The sequence below is a fragment of the Excalfactoria chinensis genome, chromosome 8 (genome assembly GCF_039878825.1).
Source record: "Excalfactoria chinensis isolate bCotChi1 chromosome 8, bCotChi1.hap2, whole genome shotgun sequence".
NCBI lineage: Eukaryota > Metazoa > Chordata > Aves > Galliformes > Phasianidae > Excalfactoria > Excalfactoria chinensis.
In genome coordinates, this window is record NC_092832.1 from 10,329,864 (window position 1) to 10,353,407 (window position 23,544).

Below are 23,544 nucleotides of genomic sequence, written 5' to 3' on the forward strand. Positions count from 1 at the left end.
ACTAATATCTGCTTATTCTATGTTTCTCTAAGAACTTGGGACTGAAACCTACAGGTGTAGTGATAATAATATGAGCATGATGTATTTCAAATAAATCATCCACCACTGTATCTCCTGTCAGTTCCTTGCAGCTGAGTCCTATGGGTCCAAATTTTTCTTTCCAATCATCAAAACGTTGACTGCACAGAGCTTTTATTGGAGCCACTAAAAATAACGTGAAATTATCAGTTACATAATGAACACCAGACTTTCCATAATATTGATACAATTTCTACATGCAGATATCTTCATGAATTCTCCAAATTTCAGGTTTGTTCTCAAATCCATAACATTAACAACTGATCTTTGCACAAGGAGTATGATAATCAATTTTGAGCTTTAGGTCACAGTTTTTCCCTATCAGCAATTGGAAGGAGAATCCTTTAATTAAGGTTATTTATGCCCTCTCTTAATCCTGGTTTTTTCCTCAATCCCACATGGAAAGAATCACTCAGTTATCAAAGGCTTTCTCACGGTCAGAATAAACCATAGGAAATATCTTTTCTAATGAGAGATCATACAAATGCCAACTTTATTCCCATTTAGAATGATGTGAGCACTTCATATTCAGAGAGAAAGGGGAGTTATATCTGAGAAACCACTCACAAACAGAATACTACAAGAAAACAAAGTCTATCTAAACCATGTGTATATTTAAGTGCCATACCAGCTAACATGGCTCCTTAAAATTCAGCTATCAATCCTTAAAGCTGTTTCCCAGTAGCTTGTATACATACTAGTTTACACAACTACCATGAGCTAATTCACATACACTGACAAACTAAGTACTGCAGAACTCTGTACATAATACTTCAGTAAATATCCCTGTTTCAATGTTCACAAAACTGACATGTCTCTTTCTTCATCACTAAACCTGGAAAGTTCTGATTCCACCAGCAGTTCCTTAGAGTAAATTCCAATCAGATGGTTTTGTATCAATTCTATCAAAGCGATCAAAATCCTTAGAGGACACTGAAGTTCTCTGCCTTGTCTTGCTCACAGAGAAACTACAACATATGCCTTTTTATAAAAAGAGCAGTTTACAATACACAGTTCAGTCTGTGTCAACACCAGCATTTCAAGAATTTGAACTCACTGAAATTAAAAATGATCACAAGTAGGGCAGAAACTTCTGAAAACATAAAGATTAACTATTAATACCAATGCTGACAAATATAACCCTGTATGAACACCGGGACAAAACTGACCAATCCCATCCACTTTACATGATATGCATTGAGTTCATCAAAAGGAGAAAAAAGTTTCCAAATGTGACTACCTTCAAACATTCTTTAATTTCCACATTAGATGAGTTAAAATTCATGAAGACCATGGCTCTGTTGTCTTTGAGCAACAGAAGGAATAGACAGAAAGCAACAGTCAGTATGAAACCTTCCCAGACAAGCAAACATAGAAAAATATGTTCTCTTAGAGCAATAGGCAGGCACACAAAAGATACGGCTTAAATTCTGGCTCTGCCACTAAGAGTTTGGTTTAGTTTCATTTGCTCCATTCTCTCCTTTTCATGTACATCTTGCCTTACTAGAGGACAAAGTCTTTACAAGATTTTTATCTGTATTAAGCTATGGTGGTCACTATATTTATACAGTACTGCTACTCATATGAATTCAGTATTATTAAAGCACCCAATCTATACCTCCACACTCGTAGAAAGAAATTTCCTACTGCTGTCATCAAAAAGCTTAGAGCTGCATAATACTTACTATAAACAACTTTAATATTTAACCAAGGCATTGGAACTTCCATAAGTAATCTGGTAATAGCTAGTTCGAACATTACAGTTTTTCCAGAGCCAGTTGGAGCACAAATCACAAAATTTCTATCTGTATAAAGAAGCTGGAAAAGAATGGCATAGTAGTAAATATAACATAGCTATTGTACTTATTCACACATTCCAAAAGAACTGTCTAGGTGAAAAGGACACACACACAAATATTACATTGATATACATAGTTCCATAGTGAATTTTGTATGAGGTGCAAAGCTTAAATTAGAGCAAAATAAAGAATATATTTGCAATACATCTGCCACGCAAACCAGAAAAAATACTGCTTCTCTACGGTTATTATGCAAGTCTACTGTTCTGTGACAAGCACAAAAAAGCCAGTAGCTTAAAAATCAGGCTTAGAAGTTGTGATGAATGACACTGGTATTTCCCACAGAGCTGGATAACATTGTTAAATGCTTTTAAAGACTGGTTGGACTGATTTCCCCTCTCCGCAATACATCACAATCTCAAGCTGTTTGTTTGCTTTTAACCAATTATACCTGATAAGAATAAAGGACAGGTAAAAAAGCACTTTTCCAAATAGACATCCTTCACTAAAGAGTTTCTTAAATACTCCTTTGAAAGTCATTTAAAAACATCAGCAATCTGTGTAAGTACACATACAATTTCTCACAAAAGTATTTAAAATCGAAGAAAGTGATAAAAAGTTCCAGTCTCTTCTCCCAGCTTATCAGAATCCTGCTCAACTACTTCAGGAAGAGATTCTAGATATCTTGGAGCTTTCTAGTTCCTTTTCTGTTTTGAATATTAAAATTTCATTTACATTTATATTTACCTACAAAGTACTACTTGCAGCTAATGCTTCATACTTACATCATCCAGAGCTTTAGACTGGGCATAGTTAAAGTATGGAAACTCCTTAAAAATGCACCTAAATTGGGTTGCTTGAGAGCATTAAGGAACTGAAAACAACAGAGCGAAAAGTTTAACATTTCTTTTAAAACTGTGAAAGGAAGGCTTTTCTTGCAATTTAAATGCAAATTTAAAATGCATCACAATTACCAAAAAGTAAGTCATTAAATGATTTAGTAGCTTTGTTTAGATTCTTGGAGAAAATAAACCCAGGACCTATGGGAGATCTCAGTATTATACTATAAATCTAAAGCTTCCTCCACGGAAGCTTCATGGAATTACATGCAATTTTATCATGTGGAAGTGTTTGAAAGAGTAAGCAGAGCACTACTGTTAAAATACCTGCAGTGTCAAATGACACTTTACATCTGTTATATAGCAGAAATTAATGAGCACAGTATTGTATGCCCAGTTATGGAAGTAGTAAAGAAACCCACCTATGATCTCTGCATGCTGATGGTGGTTTTAAAGGTTCTTTCAATGACTAATATTATGTATTTTCCAGACAAAAATGTTCCTATCTAAGATACAAGAGAAGCGAAAGAGAACATTGTTTCATTATAGAACAAAACAAGCAAGTTGATCCTTGCCCAGACTTGCACTGAAGCCACACAAACAGCCTAACTGCGACCATCTGATCAGGCTGCAGGTGGATGCAAACACAGCTGGATGTAACACCAACTGCAACACTAACAATGAACAGTTGGGGCTTTAAATGAATGTAACATTCATTTTAAAAGACTCAATAAAATGGTAAAGAAAAAAAAGGAAGCAATAAATAAATTAATTAAATAAAGACAAACAGAGATTTCTTTTAAATGCTTTTTTAAAATTACTCCCCTAAATAAGCGACCCATTTTCAAAAGGAGAAACTGACTATCTGTAACAAGAAGCATCAGAACTACTGAATAGCTACTTGTTTGGGATAGTATGTTAATTCTTAAACTGTTCAAGTGAATTTAGCTGCCTTAATGTAGCTATTAGCTCTTCATGACACTTAGCCTATCATTTGACATCTCACTAGGAACAAAATGTAAAAGTGAACAAAACAAAAAACAGTTTGTCATACCAACGGATGGTTACCTATGTTACAGATTCAAAGCAGGAATAAGAAAAAGAAGAACTAGCATAAAATCTGCTTAAAATTAATGAATGGAAATATAGCATATGCATACAAGACCAAATACCGATCTGCAAGATGTACGTTGGTTGCTCTGAAATATCACCTTATTGAGCAAAAGCTACAGAACAGTGTTTTTCAACAGACACCACCATTAGCTGTGCATTTTTGCAAGCCAAGAACAAGAGCCTGCATGCCATGCTTGTAAAAATCTGCACCAGTGAAGGTGACTGTTGTTGCCTCTGCAGAAACGCAGCACCCACCACCTCACTGTGCTCATATCCACTGTGTAGTCTCCATAAACATTCAGCAACCACCAATGAATTTCAAAAGGTGCAAATTTATCCACATGGAAACATTCAACAACACACCTTTACTTCATACACACTTCCACAAGGAATGCCATTCTGTCAGACTGCCCCACTGCTGCCATGTGTCATATGGCAACAAACTGAAACACAATATTGGTGAGAAGGATCAACCTCTACTGCAGCACCACCAACATTCACCTCTGACACTGTGGGCCAACATCATACAACAGGAGGCTTTGCTTTCTGAGCAGCCCTCATAACAAAGCCTGCTTTCTCTTGAGAATATGGGACAAAAAGTAGGATTTGTTTTTCCTCATGAGTCCAAATACTAATTGACTTTTTTCTTTAAAGTATAAGAAACTACATATGTTTATGTGTGTCAGCATATATAGTGTAGCCTTAAACATATATTCTGCAAACTAAAAATTTTACAATTTTCTTTTTAAAAATAAGTTGCTTTGAGAATAAAATGTGAACATTTGAAATATGAATAAATTTACTTAGCAGTGAATATGTCTATTGTCCTGTTTTCAAACTAGCTTAGGAAATCCCAGGCATAAACACCCATTCATCATTTGATTCCCCCTGGCACTATGTTGCAGTTCAAAACTATTACAGAGTAATGCATGAGTTCCTATCGCTGCAAGTTAAACACAGTAATTTTGTAAATATAGAAGCATTGTAGATCGGTAGACCAGGTACAACAAATGAAAGGATACGTATTTCTGTAACAGCCCTCAACATTTCCAAGTTTCTTCTCGCAGTTCCTAAATAAAAGTAGATATGTTTATAAAAACAGATTTCATTATTTTCAACCAATATCCATGAAATCCTGACTCTAAGCTATGTGTTCTGTGAGGTGCTGCAAGGCTGTACAGAACAAGGAACAGGTGATGCAGAAGGAGCTGATGATGACAGGGAGGACAGAAGCTTATTATCTGAAAGGATCATTTTGGTAGTCCTGTGCTGAACTCTGGTTTCAGGATGTCTTGCTTATGTTAGAGAGCTAAATCTGGATGCAGCACTTACACATCTGAGAAGCGAGTTAAAAGTTATGCAAAAGTGCTGAGAAGAAGGGGATAGTCACTTTATCCAGCTCCCTGACTTTTTTTTCTAGTCAGCCCATTCCATGGGAACTCTGGGGATTCCTCCTTCCTCAGGGCAGGACTTGGCATTTGATCCTACTGTATTTCACCAGGTCCCTGCTGGTCCCTCCTCCATGGAAGAGCAGCCTGGCTCTCAGGTGCGCTCACTGGTGTCCACCCCCAGTTTGGTAACATCTGGAAATTCTTCAAGCACACTGCAGTGCTTCCCCAGGTCACTGACAGGGGTGTTGGGCAGCCCAAGTGCCAGGACAAAGCCCTGCTTCTTCACTTGAGGCAGGCATGTGGGTAGAGCACAACACACTAACCAGTCTCTCTGAGCCAACCATTTTGTAACACACTTGTACTTGATCCACTCATTCAGACCTTAATATCCTGACTTAGATAAATAACCATTGTAGAAAACAGCGTTCATCAGCTACTCTAAGATCACACAAAAACCCTTGCTGAAGTCAAAGACATGCAGAGCCCTCCTCTCATCCCCTCATACTAGACTGGAGTCTAGTAACTCTAGCACAGCAGGCAATCAGACAGGAATCATGCTCCCCCATTCCTGGCCAGCCTCCAGACCTCTTTCTACTTTCAATAGAGCCATAATAATTACCTGTCATCTCCAGGATCTTTGAAGCACTGGACAATGATTTTATTTTAATTCCAATTTTAGATGCCACGTCCCCATCATTTACCCTGTGCAGGGTAAAACCTGAGTCTGCAGTCACTGAAGGCTGACGATTTTCCCTCCATGTATCTTTTTTTGCTTCTGTCATGTTTTCACTTGTATTAAAGTGATTATCAACTTCTTTCATATCCATTGAACTATCTTTAAATTCTGTATTTTTATACATACAATCAGGCATTTTAAATAAGCTGCAAAAGATGAAGGATTCTTATTACTCCATTATATGTTAAATAGTTTCTCCCATATTTGAACAATAAACACATTTATATTAGAAACACAACTGAAATGCTACAATAATAAGAAAAGCTTATATCCAGTTCTATTTGATCTGACATTCTTCTACATGAAGACAACTCTTTTCAAGGTACATTTTAATCTTATTTTCATTCCAAAAAGAACCTGAAAAAAAAAAAAGTGAACTCCTTGTCCAGATGTATTCTGAATCTTAATTGTCTGTCAATCTCCACGTAATTAAAAATTGAGAGAGACATACGAGGTTTGAGGAGTGAGAAGAGCTGGGCATGGGAGAAGTGCTTATCTGTAAAACCTCATCTCCTAGGCAGCAATGAAATGATGCTGTGAACTGCTAAGGATACTCCTCGTTGGCTGAAAGGCAAATGATCTATCTTCTTGCTCTTCACAATAGATAATGAACTCAAAATGGTATTTTCAATAACCTGCCCTATCTAAAAAGTTATCAACATTTAAAAAACAACAACAACAACATACTTATCCTCCTCATAAAAGAGCCTGAACTCAGGATACATTTAATTGCAACTTCTTTTTTCTTTGCATTGAAATGATTTAATGTCTGGAGTTCAGAAGATCAAAAACTCTGCATTTGAGAAAGAGACCTAAAACAATCACACAATTGATGAATTATCAGAGTTGACTACAAACATACCTTCTTCTAAATGCTGAATGAACACTCTCATCATCACCATTTTCTGGAAAATTAACTAATATTTTAGTCTGTGAGAAATCTGAACCAGGCTGCTGAAAAATCTCTGCTCCTATTTTATATTTAGCCTGATTAGGAGAGAGAAACATTGAAGCCATTTGCAGACTTCCATGCTTATTTGTTCTTTCTCCCACACATAATCGGAGCATTTCTTTTTCGGAGGCTTTGCCAAAATGAGTAGGTGCTGGTGATTTGTCATTTGCTTCCTCAGTGATATTCTTACGTTGTATAAACATCTGGTGCTTTATCCCTCCTAGAACAGATAATAACATTCACTCATATTCCCATTTATACTCATTTCTTAAACATCTTCCACATAAAATCAGTCAACTTCATATATACTACATGAACTTATCTTATTTTACTGCAAGAACTCTCTACATTTTATGACTCATTCTGACAAATACATCTCCTGACAACTAAAAAGTTATAAAAATAGGGCCGGTTTCCATGTTTGTCATTTAAAGTAATGGAACAAAGCTACTCCTGTGCACTACAAAGATGAAAATTACTCCCAGACACATCCTTCACTCCAATCCCAGAAATCTGTGAAATGGAAAACCATTACTCTGCCTCAGCATGTAGTAGGCAGCATGTTTGTAAAACTGATACAATGACTAGACTTGAAGTACCTGCTAAGAACAGCTGTGAGAGAAAACCTGAGATCTCAACAGCCAAATTTCCTAGTGAAGTCAGTCTGGTTTCACAGTCACCTTAGTAATGATTTCTACACTTAGCTCTTGGTGGGATCAGTGTCCTGATCTGAGTGACTATACAAGCATTGTCATTCTCTATACCCAGCAAAAGAGGCAATAGCAGAAACAAGCAATTGGATGCAAAAAAAGATTAAAGAATAAGCTGTATTACACAACCTTCACTTTGACCTGCTAATCCTTCAACAATGACCAGGTTCTAATTTATTTATTTATTTATTTGTTTAAACTTCTGAGCATGAATGTGGGAAAATAAAACATGGGACAGAGGGGACAGCAAGAGAAGAGAAAAAGGAAGAAGAAAAAAGGGTTCATATAAACCCCATGTCTTAGGTGGGAGAAGGTCATCAGGTTCACACACTGCATTATTCTTGCAATTGCTTCCCCCTATTCCATGAAGCACTGTAACACAAAGTGAAAAAGCATACTCCTTACATTGCTCACTTCTGCAGAGTGAACTTGCAGGCTGTACATGCCCAAAGAGAACTGCTACTAGGCCAAATCTCTTCTCTAACTAGGACCATGCCTCTGAACTAAAGGATGTCTGCATTTTCATACATAGAATACTCCACAATTCACAGCATTAAAAGAAAGAAGAAAAATTATATGTCAAGTTAATTATCTGTCAAGTTATTTAAAAAGAATGCCAACTATTTTACCCATGCAACTGCTGGCTGTGTTTGTTTCCAGTTCCCTCTGTAGCTCCTCTGCAGATGGAATTTCATCAATTGCTGGAGCAGGTGCAATCCACCAAGTGTTTGACTTGTTATTTTCTAGATCTCTATCATAAAAATGCAAGGTAAAAGCATTCTTAAAGCGCCCTCTGCAACACCTAGATTAAAACTACTAGTCATAACATACTGTTTCTCCTGCTAAAAAAAACTTTTTAATTCATGTGACTTTTAATCACAGTAAACTTAAGAGGCAAAAATTCAGCTAAATACTTCTTATACCCAGAAGATACACCTGCACTATCCAAATCTTGTTAGCTATACTGAGAAAAATATTTGAAAGTGCGAGTTGATGGAACCATGACATTTCCAGCCTCAGGTTTCCATTAAGAAGTAGAAAAGGAAGTTACATAATAAAATCTGCTGTTAAATGATTCAGAGATGGGAAACACTTGGGAAACAATAATATGTACTTAACAGTAAATATTTACCTTTTTTTTTGTTCTGGTCTTTCATAAAATAAATTTTCCAATGAAAAAACCTCATCTGCAGAGCTGAACATTTTCAGATCGAATGTTAATCTCTAAATCTGTAAAAGGCAGCACAAATAACTGAAATTAGGTTTCTAGAACTGGACTTGTACAAAGAACATGCATTTCATCAGTGATACATGTACCAGTATTTCATCTCTAGATTTACTTTCGCTTTTAGAGATCTTGTCTGACCCCTTAATGTGGCTTCATAAAAAGCATCTCCCTCATGATATAATACAGATCTTATTAACTATGACCAAAAAATCCTTTAGGACAGAACTTTAAATAACCTTTACATTACCACGTTCAGTAGGAAGCAACTGGTTAATTCTGATGGTTCAGGCAGAGCTTTTCTCTATCTCATCTTTAAAACTAATGCTGAAATCTCTTTAGACATTTGCAGATTCATTTTTATTTTTTCCTCAGACTCTCTCCATTTTGATGAAAAAAATTAATAATAATTCAATATTTACCACTGGAACAGACTGTCAATTTTACAAAACAAATGAATGGCCCTATTGTTTTAAGTGTACATATTAATTCACAAGTGAATCAGGCTTCTTTTGCACCTATAAGCAAATTGCTTACCTGGATAACTGGACTATGGGCCCAATTCCTTAATGAGATTTGTTAGGAAACAACAGGATCACAGCTTATTTCTACTGTACCAGTTTTTAAAGTACACATTAATAAAAGTATTATTCCGTTAGCACCACCTGTAGGCATTAGACTGTGTTTACATGTTGTGTTGAAAAGTTCCATAGCTCTTTATATTGCTTAACGTTGGACTGAAGAAGCAAAGATCTCACAAGAATAATACCACAGAAATGAGTGTGTCATCCTGTGACTACTGGGATTTAGATTTGAGAATTTCAAACAAGAAACCTGCCGATACCCTCACTGCATTCCTTTTCAGTGCAAGTCTGCATCACTTCTGCAAACCTCTGTCATCCTTCAAGTTTTGCTATTTCTCCCAGCAGGAGCAGCATTAGAAATCATACTAATCTAACAAAACAGGCTAATTTTCCCATTCTATGGAATATACAAAAACATACCGAAGATGTGAAGGTGCTCACAGGAGCACCACCAAATCTTGGTTCACTTACAAAGGGACACGTGCCAACTCCTGTAAGCAAAGAACTTCTTCTGTATATGTTTTTAAAGAAACAGTTTCCTACAGACATATGGGATATTCTGTTTTGAAGCTGCTTTGCTCTTTATTTTCCTCCTAAGCCTTCCCCTTGCCCCAGCCTGCTGCCTTCACCTCAGCGGATTCTCCAGGGGGCGCCAACGGAAGGTCGATACCTCCAGGGATGCCGACCCAAACAATCGCTCCTGCTCGCTCCCAGCCGCGGAGAGGTGCCCTTGGGCTGGAGGCAGGGATCATCCCCTCCTGCCAGCGCTCATTCCCCGCTCCCACAAGTCCGACGGTCCCCTCTGCTCTTCTCCTGAAACCAAGGAGGTCGAAGCTGTCAGGGCGCCTCCCGTCACCCCCACACAAAATGGCGGCGGCGGAGGGGGAGAAGCGGCGATGCTCCCGCACGCTCGCTTCCCCTGAGCCCGTTGCGGTCAGAGCCCCTTGCACACAATCGGCGCTGCAGGCCCCGGATTTAAGGCTTGGCCAAACATGGACTTACCTGGAATTATTATCTTGTCGGGAAGCCTGTACTCGTTTTTACCCCGACACAAATCAGCACAGGAGGCTGATTTCTGTATTGTGTGCCTGGATTAGCAAAAGGGTTCCTACGGGAGGAAGAAGTGAATACACTGAAAATGTTGATCCTTAAAATATTTTCTAGTGATTTTCCAAAAAACTCTGTAGGTATGTTCTTGCTGCTGCATTAGGGCAGCAAAGGTGCCTCAAACAAATGACGTGCACTGAACCAGTACCACGTAAAGGATTTGTGAAATGCAGAAGTGGGTTGCTATCATCCTGCAGCAGAAATGCTGCAGCTCAGTTTGGGACTCGCCATTAGAGCACAGCTTCCAAACACGTAAACTTAAAATAAATTGCAGAACTGTCTCAGAAAGACTCAGTTTTGAGCTGGTTCAAAGCTTCATGCCATTCAACAAACACTATAGAGGCAGCGACTGTAAACATGTATTTCCTCATACATAAATAGATGAAAAGGAGACATATAAGATTTTTCTCAAATACTGATTGATTTTAACATAAATAATTTTTATTTGAGCAACTTTTTTGTTTTACTTTCTTGAGAATATTAATTTTTAAATTTTTGATTTCAAATTGTTTAGGTATGTACGTTCTCCAGTGCTGTGCAAGCCCTGGTCAATTAGAAGGGTGCAGGAAAGGTTATATTCATTTATACAATTCTTTGTATAGGAGTTTTTTTGTTTTGTTTTCCTTTATTTTTACTTCTAATTGCCTATTATTTGACTCGCATCAAAACTCTTTAATATTACAGAATGCCAACACTGGCACCACGTTTAGATGCTTTAATCCACTTCCCATCTAATGACTAGGCAAAGAGCCAAGGGCAAGAAGCACTTCATTCCTTCTTCCAACATGACAGAATTTTGGCCACCACAAAGTAACAAAAGATTTTGCGATAAACAGCTTAGAATACAAACAGGATTGCTGATGAACACATTGTCTGAAATTACGTTCTGAAACCACCAATATTATTCACTAATTTATATAAAAATGGGGATGTTTTTGAGGACTACTCATTGTATTCTTACAATAAATTCTGAAAGCAGAAAACATTTTTACTTCTTACTATTAGAGAAAGCCTTCTTCAATTCTGGCCTCAGGCAAGTTTCCATCTTAGTTCACAACATCTGCTTTTAGCTGACCAGACTTTAAAAGTTTAAAGCGATAATACAAACAGTTCATTTTTTAAAGCTATTTTTTCTTCGATTCCCTTCCCTAGGTGACATCTCCCTCAACACACATACACAAATCACATAAAATATATAGCAAAGCAGTCTCTCAACAGCTCTGAGACAGTTTAATTTTTGATTTCCCTCAAGCCTAACATCTGATCTGCCATATGCTTTGAGTCTTTCCAGCTCATAGAGATACATACTAAGCCATAAACCTCCATATTCTGGAGCAATGCAACAAAAAAATAAAATAAAAAAAATCACCAACACCAGACACTGGTCAGTGATCCATATGATAACACAGTAATCCTCATACAAAACACAGATTTGTTAGAAGCTTCAGTTTTCCCCAGAACTTAGAAATTGAACAGATCAATTATGAACAAATTAAATGCAGAAAAACAAGGGGGCCTAAGAAGAATGACAGTTGTCAGTATCCTGAGTTTCCTTTGTCCAGCTTTATGCACAACTTCAGAGATGTGTCAGCATAAGCACCAGTCTCCAAAAAGTGCCTCACCTCATAAACCTCATAAAAAATCTCTGTGAAACATCAACATTAAAATCATAGGCAAGCTTTAAACTGTATGATTTTGTACCATATGCTTGAGATTGTGTCAAAGATTCATTTATTAAAGAAATCACAGTAAAATATAAGAATTAAAAAAAAATAAAAAAAATGTCTGCAGTTGTAACATTCTTTTGTTGTAACCAGGAAATAAACATATAGCACAAAATAGGTTGCCCAGTTGAGGAAAAACAGGGGTGAATTTCTTCTGCTTTGTCCTACTGACTAGCGCTCATTTGGCCCTGTCATTGCACTCCTGCAGAAACTTAGACACGTTAAGTAATTTAACTCATGGAAGCTGAAGTTACTCATGTGCATAAGTGTTTGCAAGATGGGGAAGTCTTAAGAGAGCTAAACACAGCTTCCCCTGGAAGCTGGCAGTGCTGCCCTGCATGTCAGCCAGAGGGGATCTCCCAGACTGATACACAGTGTTGCTCCCCTGGGTCCCAGTGAGCAAGCTGCTAGTGCCTTGCCCCTAACATATGCTTTTCCAGGAAGCGTAGGTCTTGACCTTTGATTTTTTTATGTAGCTAAATTAAATTATACTTAGTGTATGGTTTTTCATGATGAGTTGGTGAAAACATTTTTTATTCCTGTACTTATTTACTTTCACTCCCTGTTTTCACCTTCTCATCCATACGTTTCTTTTCAGACATGAACTGCTCCTATGAAACCCGTCAAACAGACTAGCTACCAAGGACCGTTTTCATTATGTATAGTATTTGCATCTTCTAATTAACAAAAGAACCACATTCCATATTTAGAACTCCACCCTGAACAGATCTCATCATGTACAAATGTCATTTTGTGTCAATCAGTATTTAGGGAGAAAAGCAATTTTGCACACAGACAGAAGAGATAATATTGAGAATAGGGCTTTCAGTTCACATAGCTGATACTCTGTAGTTTTTGAATGTTTAATTTGTAGGCTTGGTTGTTAACATGAGGTAGGCACAGAGCAAATAAAATGAGATCAATGCTGTGGGAACACTTGTTTCATCAGACTGTACTTCCTAGGAGGCAAGCAGCTACTGACCTCTTCAAGGCATTCATCCACACTACACTGCCTTCTGAAAAGAATCATGAAGACAAAGGTTTCTAGAAAAGGTGTTTCTACTTGCCCTCTTCCTTTCTTGATCCCATTCTATTATTTTGATTAAGATCCTGAAACATACAGACTGTGTTTAAAGAACCAACATGGCACGTGTCTAAGGTGAACTGCATCCAGCCTGTATGATTAACTTGATGTAGTCAGGCCAAAGACACATGTGTATTTGAGATAATTCTGATGGTTCTTACCATCTTTCCTGAGATGACAGTCTGCTTACTCAGTTATTTCTAATCATCTTCTGTACTGTAGCTGTGCAGTGCATTTTAAGTTAGACAGCAACAATATGCCAATTAAGTTTCTGCAGAGTATGTCATCAGAACACACTACAGATCCTTAGCTTTTTCAAACTAGGTCCGTGTATACAGATTTTGTTTGATCTCTGTTCCATGTCAGCCTGGTTTTGAAACAAACTGTAACTAGAAGATAGCTCTTTATGATATGTTAGTTATCAAGAATGTAATCTATACTGATATAGAGGGAAAGAGTTCATGCATGAACTGTCATGATGAGGGCCTTTGAAAGGTGTGAGAAAACCATACTGCTGTAAGTGCAAAAAGAGGTTGACATTCTATGCTGAGTACACCATAGCTATTGGTCTCACTGACTTTCTTCTGCATCTCTATAGCACAAGTCTCAAAATCATTTTCCCCAGTTTAACCAAAGAGATATCTATTTAAATTTCAGCGATGTAAATTTGGTTTGAAAATCATTTTAAATGAGTGTAATTCAAAGTTTGAAAGTAGCGTCTTACATTCTGCTGTGCAGTAAGCTGTACACATAATACAGCTTTAAGCTGTGGCCTTTGAGGCCATTTCACCAGTTCTGACACATTATCTTTAAAAAAAAAAACCAACAAAAACCAAACAACAAAACAACCATAAGATTATATGAGAAGCAGCAGAATTAGAAGCCTGAATACACTCACACTTAAGAAACTGTCCATCACCAGATGGGTTCATTTCAAGGAAAGTGCAAACTCCACATTGTAGGACATCAGGAACTGCATCAAATTGAACATGTTCTGGGAAAGTTCCAACTGAAAAGTAAAGGCAGTGACTGAAGCTTAGGGATTTCTCACCATCACAGAAACCTTTGAGTTCAAATTCCCTCTGTACTTTGGCACAAAATGTTGAAGAAGGTTTACACGCACTCAGCTTAGCCTCAAAGTAACACAACAGCTTCGGTGACAGTGGAGAGCCAGAGATATCAACATGTTGCAAAGAAAGAGAAGAACTTCTGTCAAACTACATTTATTGATAAAAATGGAAGAGGCAGCAAAGAACACTGTTGAAAAATGCAGTATGTCGACACACAACCAAAAGAAACAGAGTTAGAAATGAAACACTTTTATAACAAGCTGACTACTGACAACGATACAGAAAGTAGGTGACAGCATTTCAAAGTCAAGACATTCTACATACTTGTTGATGTGTTTACAACATAGATGAAAGAGCAGTTTCAAGACTGCACAGAGAAATGCAGGCTGACACGTTGACATTGATAAAGTTTTTAAAACATCTTCTCATATAAAACCACGAAGAAAACTTTGCAATTTGCATATTTAGTCCGGATATTCACTAATCAGTCCTGATACTCCTTAATTCAAGCTATATAGATTTACTATTTATATACTTTAAGATACAAAGAAGGAGATATATACTTAAATAAAGACGAAATGGTCAGTGGATTGAAGGCTGTAACTACAGAAGAACAGAGGATGTCATAAGACTCCATGCTGACAGCTCCTTCTGAAGGTGTTTTATGTGTTTTCTATTGGAACAGTCTATTGAAAATTGAAAGCCTTAGCTTTCGATTCTGGGGAAGATTTGGGAACTTACAGAAACAAGTTCCTACAAAGCACAGTAGTTTTCTCCATTCCCATTTTTCCAAACAACATTCTTACTACAGCACTCACTGAAGAATTCTTCCTTTTGTGTGAAGCAACTTAAATACAAGTCTCCTACTTTGAGTGAGAATTCTTAAGTACTCAGTTACTGAGTTTTGTGGTCCAGCTTTGCCTCATCACTTTGTGGTAACTGCCTGAAATGGTATGGAATAATTAAACCTTATGTAGAAAGAGTACATACGTGGAAACATGGCTTAGGAAAGTCACCTGAGGATTTGGAGACTTCTCCAGCCAAACCACAGCATTCCCCTAGGCTACAAGATAATACAGTCTTGTGCTCAGTTGTCCAAATATTTGCACGCTCCATGCAAAGGAGCCCAACCAGATACCCACTGTAATTAAGCAAAGTAGGTCTAGTGACATCACTGACATGTGGTTCACATTCACAAGGAGAGACAAAGGGTCTCTCCTTTAAAAGTGGAAAATTTGATCACATTCTAATAACTCTAAATTGCAGGAGCAGATTCTATGTAACTTTAACAACCTGCTTAACATATTATGAAATAAATGGAAAATTAAGAAATTCTACCTTAACAAAATGCTTTTGGAAGTTATACTAACTTACAAAAATTAGTAAGATCAGGTCAACCAAAACTGCTATTGCAGCACTGCCAACCTACATATAAAAATAAATCTAACATCTGTCACTATCACCTTGTTTTATCTTGTTTTTCCTCTTGGCTTTTGTGGAGTCAGAGCCATAAGACCAAGGATGCCACATTAATCTCCAACATGAGCTCCTGTGTGTAAAAACTCAGAAAATTTCACCAAGTCACCACATTTTAAAAACAAGTTTTCCTTCTCCCTCCACCCTTTCTTGTTTTCTCCGAAGCGTGACCTTTGGACTGTTTTCATGGTCTGTACATAGACTTTGGAAGTGGAGGGATTTGAGACAGAAACATTTCCTTAGGCAGTAGAAGTGGCAACAGCAGGAGTACCAGGGAGAACAAAGCATTAGGATAAATCTCCTCTAAAAAAATAAAATAAAAATAAATACATCACAGTGCTAAGCTATTCCTCCCAGCTACCAAATACACACAGGGAAGAATCTTAATCACCAGCACATAAGGCATAGAATATAGATCTTCAGGAACTTAAGAGTGAACTTACATAAACCTACATTAGTCATTAGAAATAATAGTCATTAAAAAAAATAATTGAGTGTGAGAAAGAAATGCATTAAAGCGTTAAAGAATAAGGCTGGTGCTGATAAAATTTTAAAGCACTTGTTTATGGCATTGCCTATCAGCAAACTGCATTTGACAGCTCTGCTGCTCATGTCTAGCTACTGCTTTCAGGAATGCCATAGGAAAGCAAAGAAAGAGACAAGGCAATTATTGTAACGAAGGTGAGATCAGTAATAATACAACAATAACAACTGTGCAATAAAACAGTGGACATCAGATCAGTGAAGGAGATTTACTCAACAAAAGAAAGAGAAAAAAGGAAGACCACAGGGAAGGGCTTTGAGAGTGGCTGGGAGCATCCAGACCAAGAGGCCAGGTAAGTAAAAGTCAGTGAAATACTAAGATCAGCAAAACCATGACTCACATTAAAACAGTACAACAGAGGAAAAAGAAGCGTGTTTCCATCTAGAGTTGATCAGAAAATAGAGTTTTCATCCTGGTAAAATTCAGATGCCTCAGAGAGTTTTGCTTTTAAAATACTTCAGTTGTTTCAAGACTTCCCATCAAAACCTTGGGCAAAGAAGCTGAACATTCTGATTATGGCAAAATTTCAACAGAGCGTGGCTTTGCTTCAAAAAGATTTCAGTGATTTCTAATTCATTAATAACAGTCTTGTAGGAAAAAAAAGAAGTATTCAAATGAAGTTCCGAAGGTGCAGAATTCCTTTCTTGATTTCAGTTCTATTTTTGCAACATCTACAATTTTCCTACTTTCAGTTTTATGGTGGAAACCCTAGCAGTTATCTGCTGCCATTCTAAAAACAAGCCATCTTTTCACCAGGAAGATTTCTACAGCTAGTGAGTACACAGCATTTACCTGCAGCTACAGGTAGTGGCAATACGCATGAAATGGTATTTTTGTATCATATTTTGACATTAGAGAAAAAAGAACTGTTGGCCACACATTTGAAAAGGATTAAAAAAGCGCTATCCCCCTATTAAACAGCAGAGTGGGGCTTACCAAATTTATGCTGTGTATTCATGATGTTTCAAATAACTGCTGTTTTAAACATCAAAAGCCACATGAAATATCCACAGAAATATTGGAGAATAGAGCAAAAGAAACAAACAAAAAAACGGAGACAAAACACAGAAGGAGATAATGCATTTCATTACTATGATCGTTACATTTAAGCAAGCTTTTAGGTTAATCTACCACTTCTTGGGGGGGAAAAAAAGAAGACAACCTTTCTGTCACACATCCAGTTTCTCTGGCTTAAGATGAATTCCTTTCAAAGAAGTTAAAGTTAGTACTGCTAAGGGATTTTTACCCTGTTGCAAAGCTGTCTAGTTCTAAAACACTGGCTGGAAATAGGACTTCAAGGCAGTGGAGGGAAGCGTAAGCTGAGTCCAGGAGCCTTCTGTGATTCTGCATCCATTGAATCATTAGTACTTCTGAAACTTGAGAAAACTGGGTATTGTATAAAATAGCTGGAGGGAGCAGCTTCAGAACATTAAAATACAGTCCACAGGCAATCTTCTAAAAGAACTCCTCTTTCCATAGTTCTGTCCTCCTTTTTAATATTTTAAGCTAGACGCCTTAAGTGATATATGTATTACTTTCCTTTCAGTATGAAATTCCTATCTTTGATGGGCTGCTTTGGTCTCGGGGCCCCAGTGCTGCTGTCTGCTGGGGGCTCCACGAGTGCTTCTCAGCCTGCTGGGATTCAGCACACCTCAGCCTGGCCTGCTGGAGTGGCATACAGCACAGCTTTCTTTGTATGTATTTCTTTGTTCCTCTGTATAGGGCTGTGAAACAGTTTTCTTAGGAGCTTCTGTTACAGAGATGTCAACAAGCGGCAAACAGCATCGTCTGTAATACTAAAGCAACTTGAGATAAATGTGTAAGAAGAGTAGCAGAAGCCCAGAGTTTTGGGGAAAGGAGTTGGCAGGTTTCAGAGGTTGATTTTTTTTATTGTTTTTTTATTTTTGTTTTTTAAATTCCAGAGGTTAGAGGCAAAGTTCCCTGGGGGTTAGAGCTTGAGAAGTAATGGCAGTGCCAAAAGTATAATAGAGTTAAAAGAAATAATAATAATAAGGTTTCAAGTCAAGTCTGTTTTTCTGTTTATTTGTTCTGATAGCAGATTTTTCCTCCTTGCTCCTTTTTGCACCCCTGATGCCAAAGCATGGAAAACAGGAATATCAACAGCGTAAAAAAGAACAAAATAAAACCCAACACCTAAATATCTTTAAATGAGGGTCGATAGGTGGAATGTGCCTAGAATTCATGGATTTTAAAAATGCATACCATACTACACTAGTCAAGCAAGCGCCTGCAGTATCTTGTTTTCCCAAATTAAAGAATTTAATCTTGCTAAAGCAGAACACAGACTTGAAACAGAAATGCTTGCTCAAGGAAGGTGCACAGAAGAAACCTTCAGTATCTAAAGGACCACAACAGTACCAACAGTGCATAAGTGAAATTACAATTGTCTAGAAACAGGGTAAGACAATGAAAAGTTAGCTCTGTGCACTGATTAAAGAAAAAATAAAAAAAGGCAAGCAAGCTCACATAGATGTTGTTAGATCATATTGGAAGTGACATTGTGCTAAAAGGATTCAGCCAAAGGAGCTGCACCAGCATAGGCTAGGGCAGAATTGGGTCCTATCACATATATTATACATGCCCTGCTTGTTCTCTTCTTTTGTTCTATTCTATTCTGACCTAATGGTTGCCTCCCCTGTCTGCAATGCTGACTTTATCCTTGACCCCAACTAGCTTCCTTTTTCTGTGTATTACTACTTCCATTGCTTTGTCCACCTGTTTTTTCTACCATAGTTTCATCCCCACTGTAATCTCCCATTATTGAAGCTACCACTAGATCTATTTGCATTCCTAACATGAGATGTTTATATCTTGACTTCATAGTTTCCCAAATATTAGCACATAGTAGAAACTTTGAAATAAATCAATTGAAGGCAAATTTTCATGTAAAAATATGACTTCTTCATCCTCAGCTATCCCCACAAGCTCTTCGCTGATTCCAGGATCTATTCCAAGTTTCTTTCCTTGTTTTCTTCTATGGATTTTCTCCAGATTCCCCTTTTACCTAAAGGTTTGACTTTCCATTCCATCTTTCCTCAGGAAGAAATTTTCATCAGAAAACAATCTACTATCAAGTGAGGCTGTGTTACATACACAGTATGTACTACTTTGCATTGCATATGTACAAATACTGATAAAGTCAGCAGAGAATAAGTTCCCAGCGGCCAGTACCATGCAAAAGTGCCCTGGGATAAACAAACCACACACAAAACAAAGTATCCTTAACTGTGACTGGGGTATATTTTAGGTAAAAGCAAAAGGAAATTGGGTTTTCAAAGCCAAGAGGGACTGTTTAGGACACAAAGCTTGTGGCTACAAGAAGACTGAGTGTAGTAGGGATTGTGATGGAATAACCTCTCAGCCTTTCTTCTGGCATGAAAGACAGCATTCATAGGGAAGTGGAGCATTGCAGACGCCTTATTTCTTTGCCTTACTCATAAGACAGCCTGCTGAGTCGTGGGCTTCCACAACAGCCTCAAGATTCCTGTAACTAGGACAAACATGATAACTTCCCAGCCTACCCCAGCAACTACCAAGTTAACACCATAATCTTCTAGGGATTTTTCCCCAGTTAGTACTATTCTCCATTCTATCCTTCGATAGTTATATGACATTGTTTAAGAAACTGCTTTTTGTTTAAAAAAAAAAAAAAAAAAAAAAAAAAAAAAAGATTTAAATAGATTTAAATCCTTCCATTAAAAATAAATAAATAATTGAATTTGATGGTTCCATCTAATTCTACTCATTTCCAATTTCTCATGAAGGCCTGTAGGATAATACCCATTTTTGAATGACTCCTTTTATTAAGCTGAAAATTCCATTTAGCAGAGGGACAGTAAAAACGGATGATCAGTTTGACAGCGAGCAACACCCCAGGAATGCATGCAAGTGACAGTTTATTACCAAATTAGTACAAAACCAGTGACATATCAATACCTTACTTGCATGGAGTACATGTGGCTAACCACATAGCTGACAATTCTCATGTACAACATATGATCAGCCCCCATTGCCTCACTCATTTTCCTTTCAGGGACACTAGTAGGAAACACATTTTTTGGTAGACAAAAGAACTGAAGTACTCATTTTTGTAGTTTAACTTAGCAGGTAGTTACACACCACACAGTCATAGGAGAATGGAAAAGGAGAACTCATCACATTGTTTAAGTGCCCTCATCATAAGGGCACTTAAACAGTAAAACTAAAAACAACACAACCAACCATTAAAAAACAAAAAATTGCAAACTATAACACACAAACAGGAAAAAAAAAAAACAACACAAAAACAAATAAGTGATGCATTAGTAACTGATGCACAAGGCAATTGCTGATCTCCAACCAAGCCATGCCCGCCAGGCCCCAAGCAGCAGCAGCAGCAGCCACTCCAGCCACTGCTGATGCCGTATGTATGGACATCCCTTCAGTAGGCTGAGACCACCTGATCTGTTTGTGACATGGCAGTGAGCTTGCAGGCAGGGCAGCATCAGAAACAGAAAAGTCCTTGACTGGGTACAAGTGCTGCTCAGCAACAACTAACACACTGGTGTTACCAACATTACTGTCATCTCACAGCCAAAACACAGCACCATGCCAGCTACTAGGATGAAAATTAACACTATCCCTGCTGAAACTAGAATGCTTGCAAATTCATTTTAGTTATTTTAACATCAGGCATTTGGGGAATGACTGTTGGATAGCAATATTTCATTTCCCAGAGGTAAGTGCTTGAGCTTTGCTGCCTTTTCACACAGCAACATTATTTTTGATCCATTTAACTCATCACCTCCATGTTTTGTAACTATATTAGGACGCAGTTGCGTAACAAGCTCACACATTTCTGTAGCTATGCCATATGGTCCTGTGGTTTGCATAGTGCAGAACAAAAATAAAAACTGAAACGCAGTCATCCAAATTCTGCCCAGAAAGCAGAACGTGTGCAAGACAAACACTCTATTTGGAACACAGCTACAACAAACTGCAATGTTGAGATATTTCCTCACAGAGGACATGAAGGAAAACCACAAACTCCAAAAATGGGGTTTTCACTTGAGGAAACGTACGAGGACTTTTGAAGAAAACTGATGTACTACACACTGCCCCTCAAAAACATAAACAGAAAGCAAGCAAACAGTTACAGACAAGGCAACATGACAACAATAACATTTTCCAGATGAGTTTCAGCCACCTTTTCATGTAATTAGTAAAGTCAGTTTTTGCAGCTTCCCATATAAAAAGAAAACCAATTTCATTGCTATGATTACTTGTAGCTGAGAGTAAAAGAACAAAGAAAAATATCAGACAATTTTCTTGAAAAATAAATGAATCAGTCAAGTTGCTGAAAACTACTCACAAGAGAATTCATCCTTGAAATTTAATATAGAATAAGCTCAGCAGTGCACCAGCGCACACTTTAAATAATGCTTTTCCAAGACATGTTATCCTCTCCTTTTCATGAAAGGAAAAAAAAGAAACAATGGGCTACATATCTACATATCTAAGTCCAATAGCTATCACCTCTGCAGCCACGCGCTGCAGTAGTACTGGAGACTTACAGGTATGACTACACTGAGTATAAACACGTTGCAAGAAATTAACGGCTTTTCTCAGATTTTAGTATGGTTATCCCAAGGAGAAAAACAAAGTAGTGACAGAAAAATGCTGGAAGTATATGACAGTCTGCACTGATAGTTGTTCTAATTTACTGCTGCACTGGGAGGTCTCACAATCATATTATTTAGTTGCCTAGACTAGGGCTTGAGGTTCCCAATGTGACATTTCTTTAGTTGCCTTGTGGCAAAAGGACCTGGGAACTTGAACCATGAACACATATAGCGGCACACAGATGCTAGGCTAGAAACACAGACACCAAGAGCTACCTATAAAGAATGCTTTCACAGAGAGTGTATTTTACCTGTAAAAGAGAAGTACCAGAGAAGCAAGATAGCAGTCACTGGATTTCTTCCTCAATAAAATTCAGCTATCATCACATCTGTGTCAGGGCACACAAAAAGCCAGCAGCTCCACAGGTGGCAGTAAGGAGGGGTTGGGCAGGGCAGGACCCATCTCACCATCACAGCTGGGAGCAGAGCAGGGAAAGTCCTGGAGAGCAGCCCTGGTGCCCATCTGGCACCTCTCTGCTGCCCAAGGCTGGGCAGGTATGTCAGGACACAAGTCCTGCCCAGCTCAGAGCAGTAGCCCAGGTGGAGTAGTGGAGTCCTGGACAGTGAGCTGGGACTAATCAGGGCCCATCAGTGCCTTCTGGACCCTAGCAAGTCAGCAAGTCTGAATATCTTTAGCCACTTCAAAATAGCTTTGGAACAAGGAAAAAAATAAATAATAAAATAAAATAAAAATGACCCTAACAATGTTCCTGGCTTTCCTCCCTATGAAGAGCTAGGAATAAAATTCCCATCAATCTCAGCAATGCAAATTGGCATCTATCCAGGATCTATCAGGAGAGAAAAAAAAGGAACTGTCTCTAAATTTTCAGATCAGTAGCTTACCCATTAACCATAGTGTCTTCAAAAATAAAAACAAACTCCTGAAGTGAAAGCTATCACACTACAATTATTCATTCTTAAAAAAATTACACAGTGAGCACTTTAGATTTAGTACTTTCAGAGCTTATTCAATATTATCAAAACAGATAGCGTTGAAGTCTGTGGTTGTACACGTGTAATGCAACGGGAAGTGCAACAATGACAGCAGAGCAGCAAGGTCCCAGGCTTCAGCAAGTGAGGACATGCTCAAATGCAACAGCTTTAGTCAGAGAAACAAAGGAAAGAAGCTACTTACCTGAAAAGACCTCAGGTATGCAGAGAACTCCAGAGATAGACCCTCACCTCCACTGCCAACCCTTAATTGAAGTCTGAGAAATGGATGGATCCTGGCTCCACCCCTTCCAATCACTCAGGTACATTGCATGCACCTGAGCTCCCCTGGGTTGGCTCTGCCTTCCCACCAGGTGCTCAGTCACTGCTTCAGGCTGTGACTTGCATTTCTGCTACAACAGGCTAGCATAAAAATTGTTTCTTGAACTTCTTAAAAAGATCACGTGTAGAATGGATCAGAATTGATGTATGATTACATTT

The 23,544-nt window shown here is 38.0% G+C and overlaps 1 protein-coding gene across 1 annotated transcript in view; it reads right to left on the minus strand.

Annotated features, from left to right (window-relative positions):
- The window catches only part of HFM1 (helicase for meiosis 1), a 52,310-nt gene that overhangs the window by 22,925 nt on the left and 5,841 nt on the right, over positions 1–23,544 (minus strand). Inside the window, exons 3-10 of the mRNA XM_072343747.1 lie at positions 8,751–8,848; positions 8,248–8,369; positions 6,819–7,128; positions 5,840–6,102; positions 4,852–4,899; positions 2,663–2,733; positions 1,764–1,896; positions 53–204 (exon numbers count right to left, since the gene is read on the minus strand). Coding sequence (XP_072199848.1) covers positions 53–204; positions 1,764–1,896; positions 2,663–2,733; positions 4,852–4,899; positions 5,840–6,102; positions 6,819–7,128; positions 8,248–8,369; positions 8,751–8,821 — 1,170 coding nt within the window. The 5' untranslated portion in view covers positions 8,822–8,848. The remainder of the gene's footprint in view (positions 1–52; positions 205–1,763; positions 1,897–2,662; positions 2,734–4,851; positions 4,900–5,839; positions 6,103–6,818; positions 7,129–8,247; positions 8,370–8,750; positions 8,849–23,544) is intronic.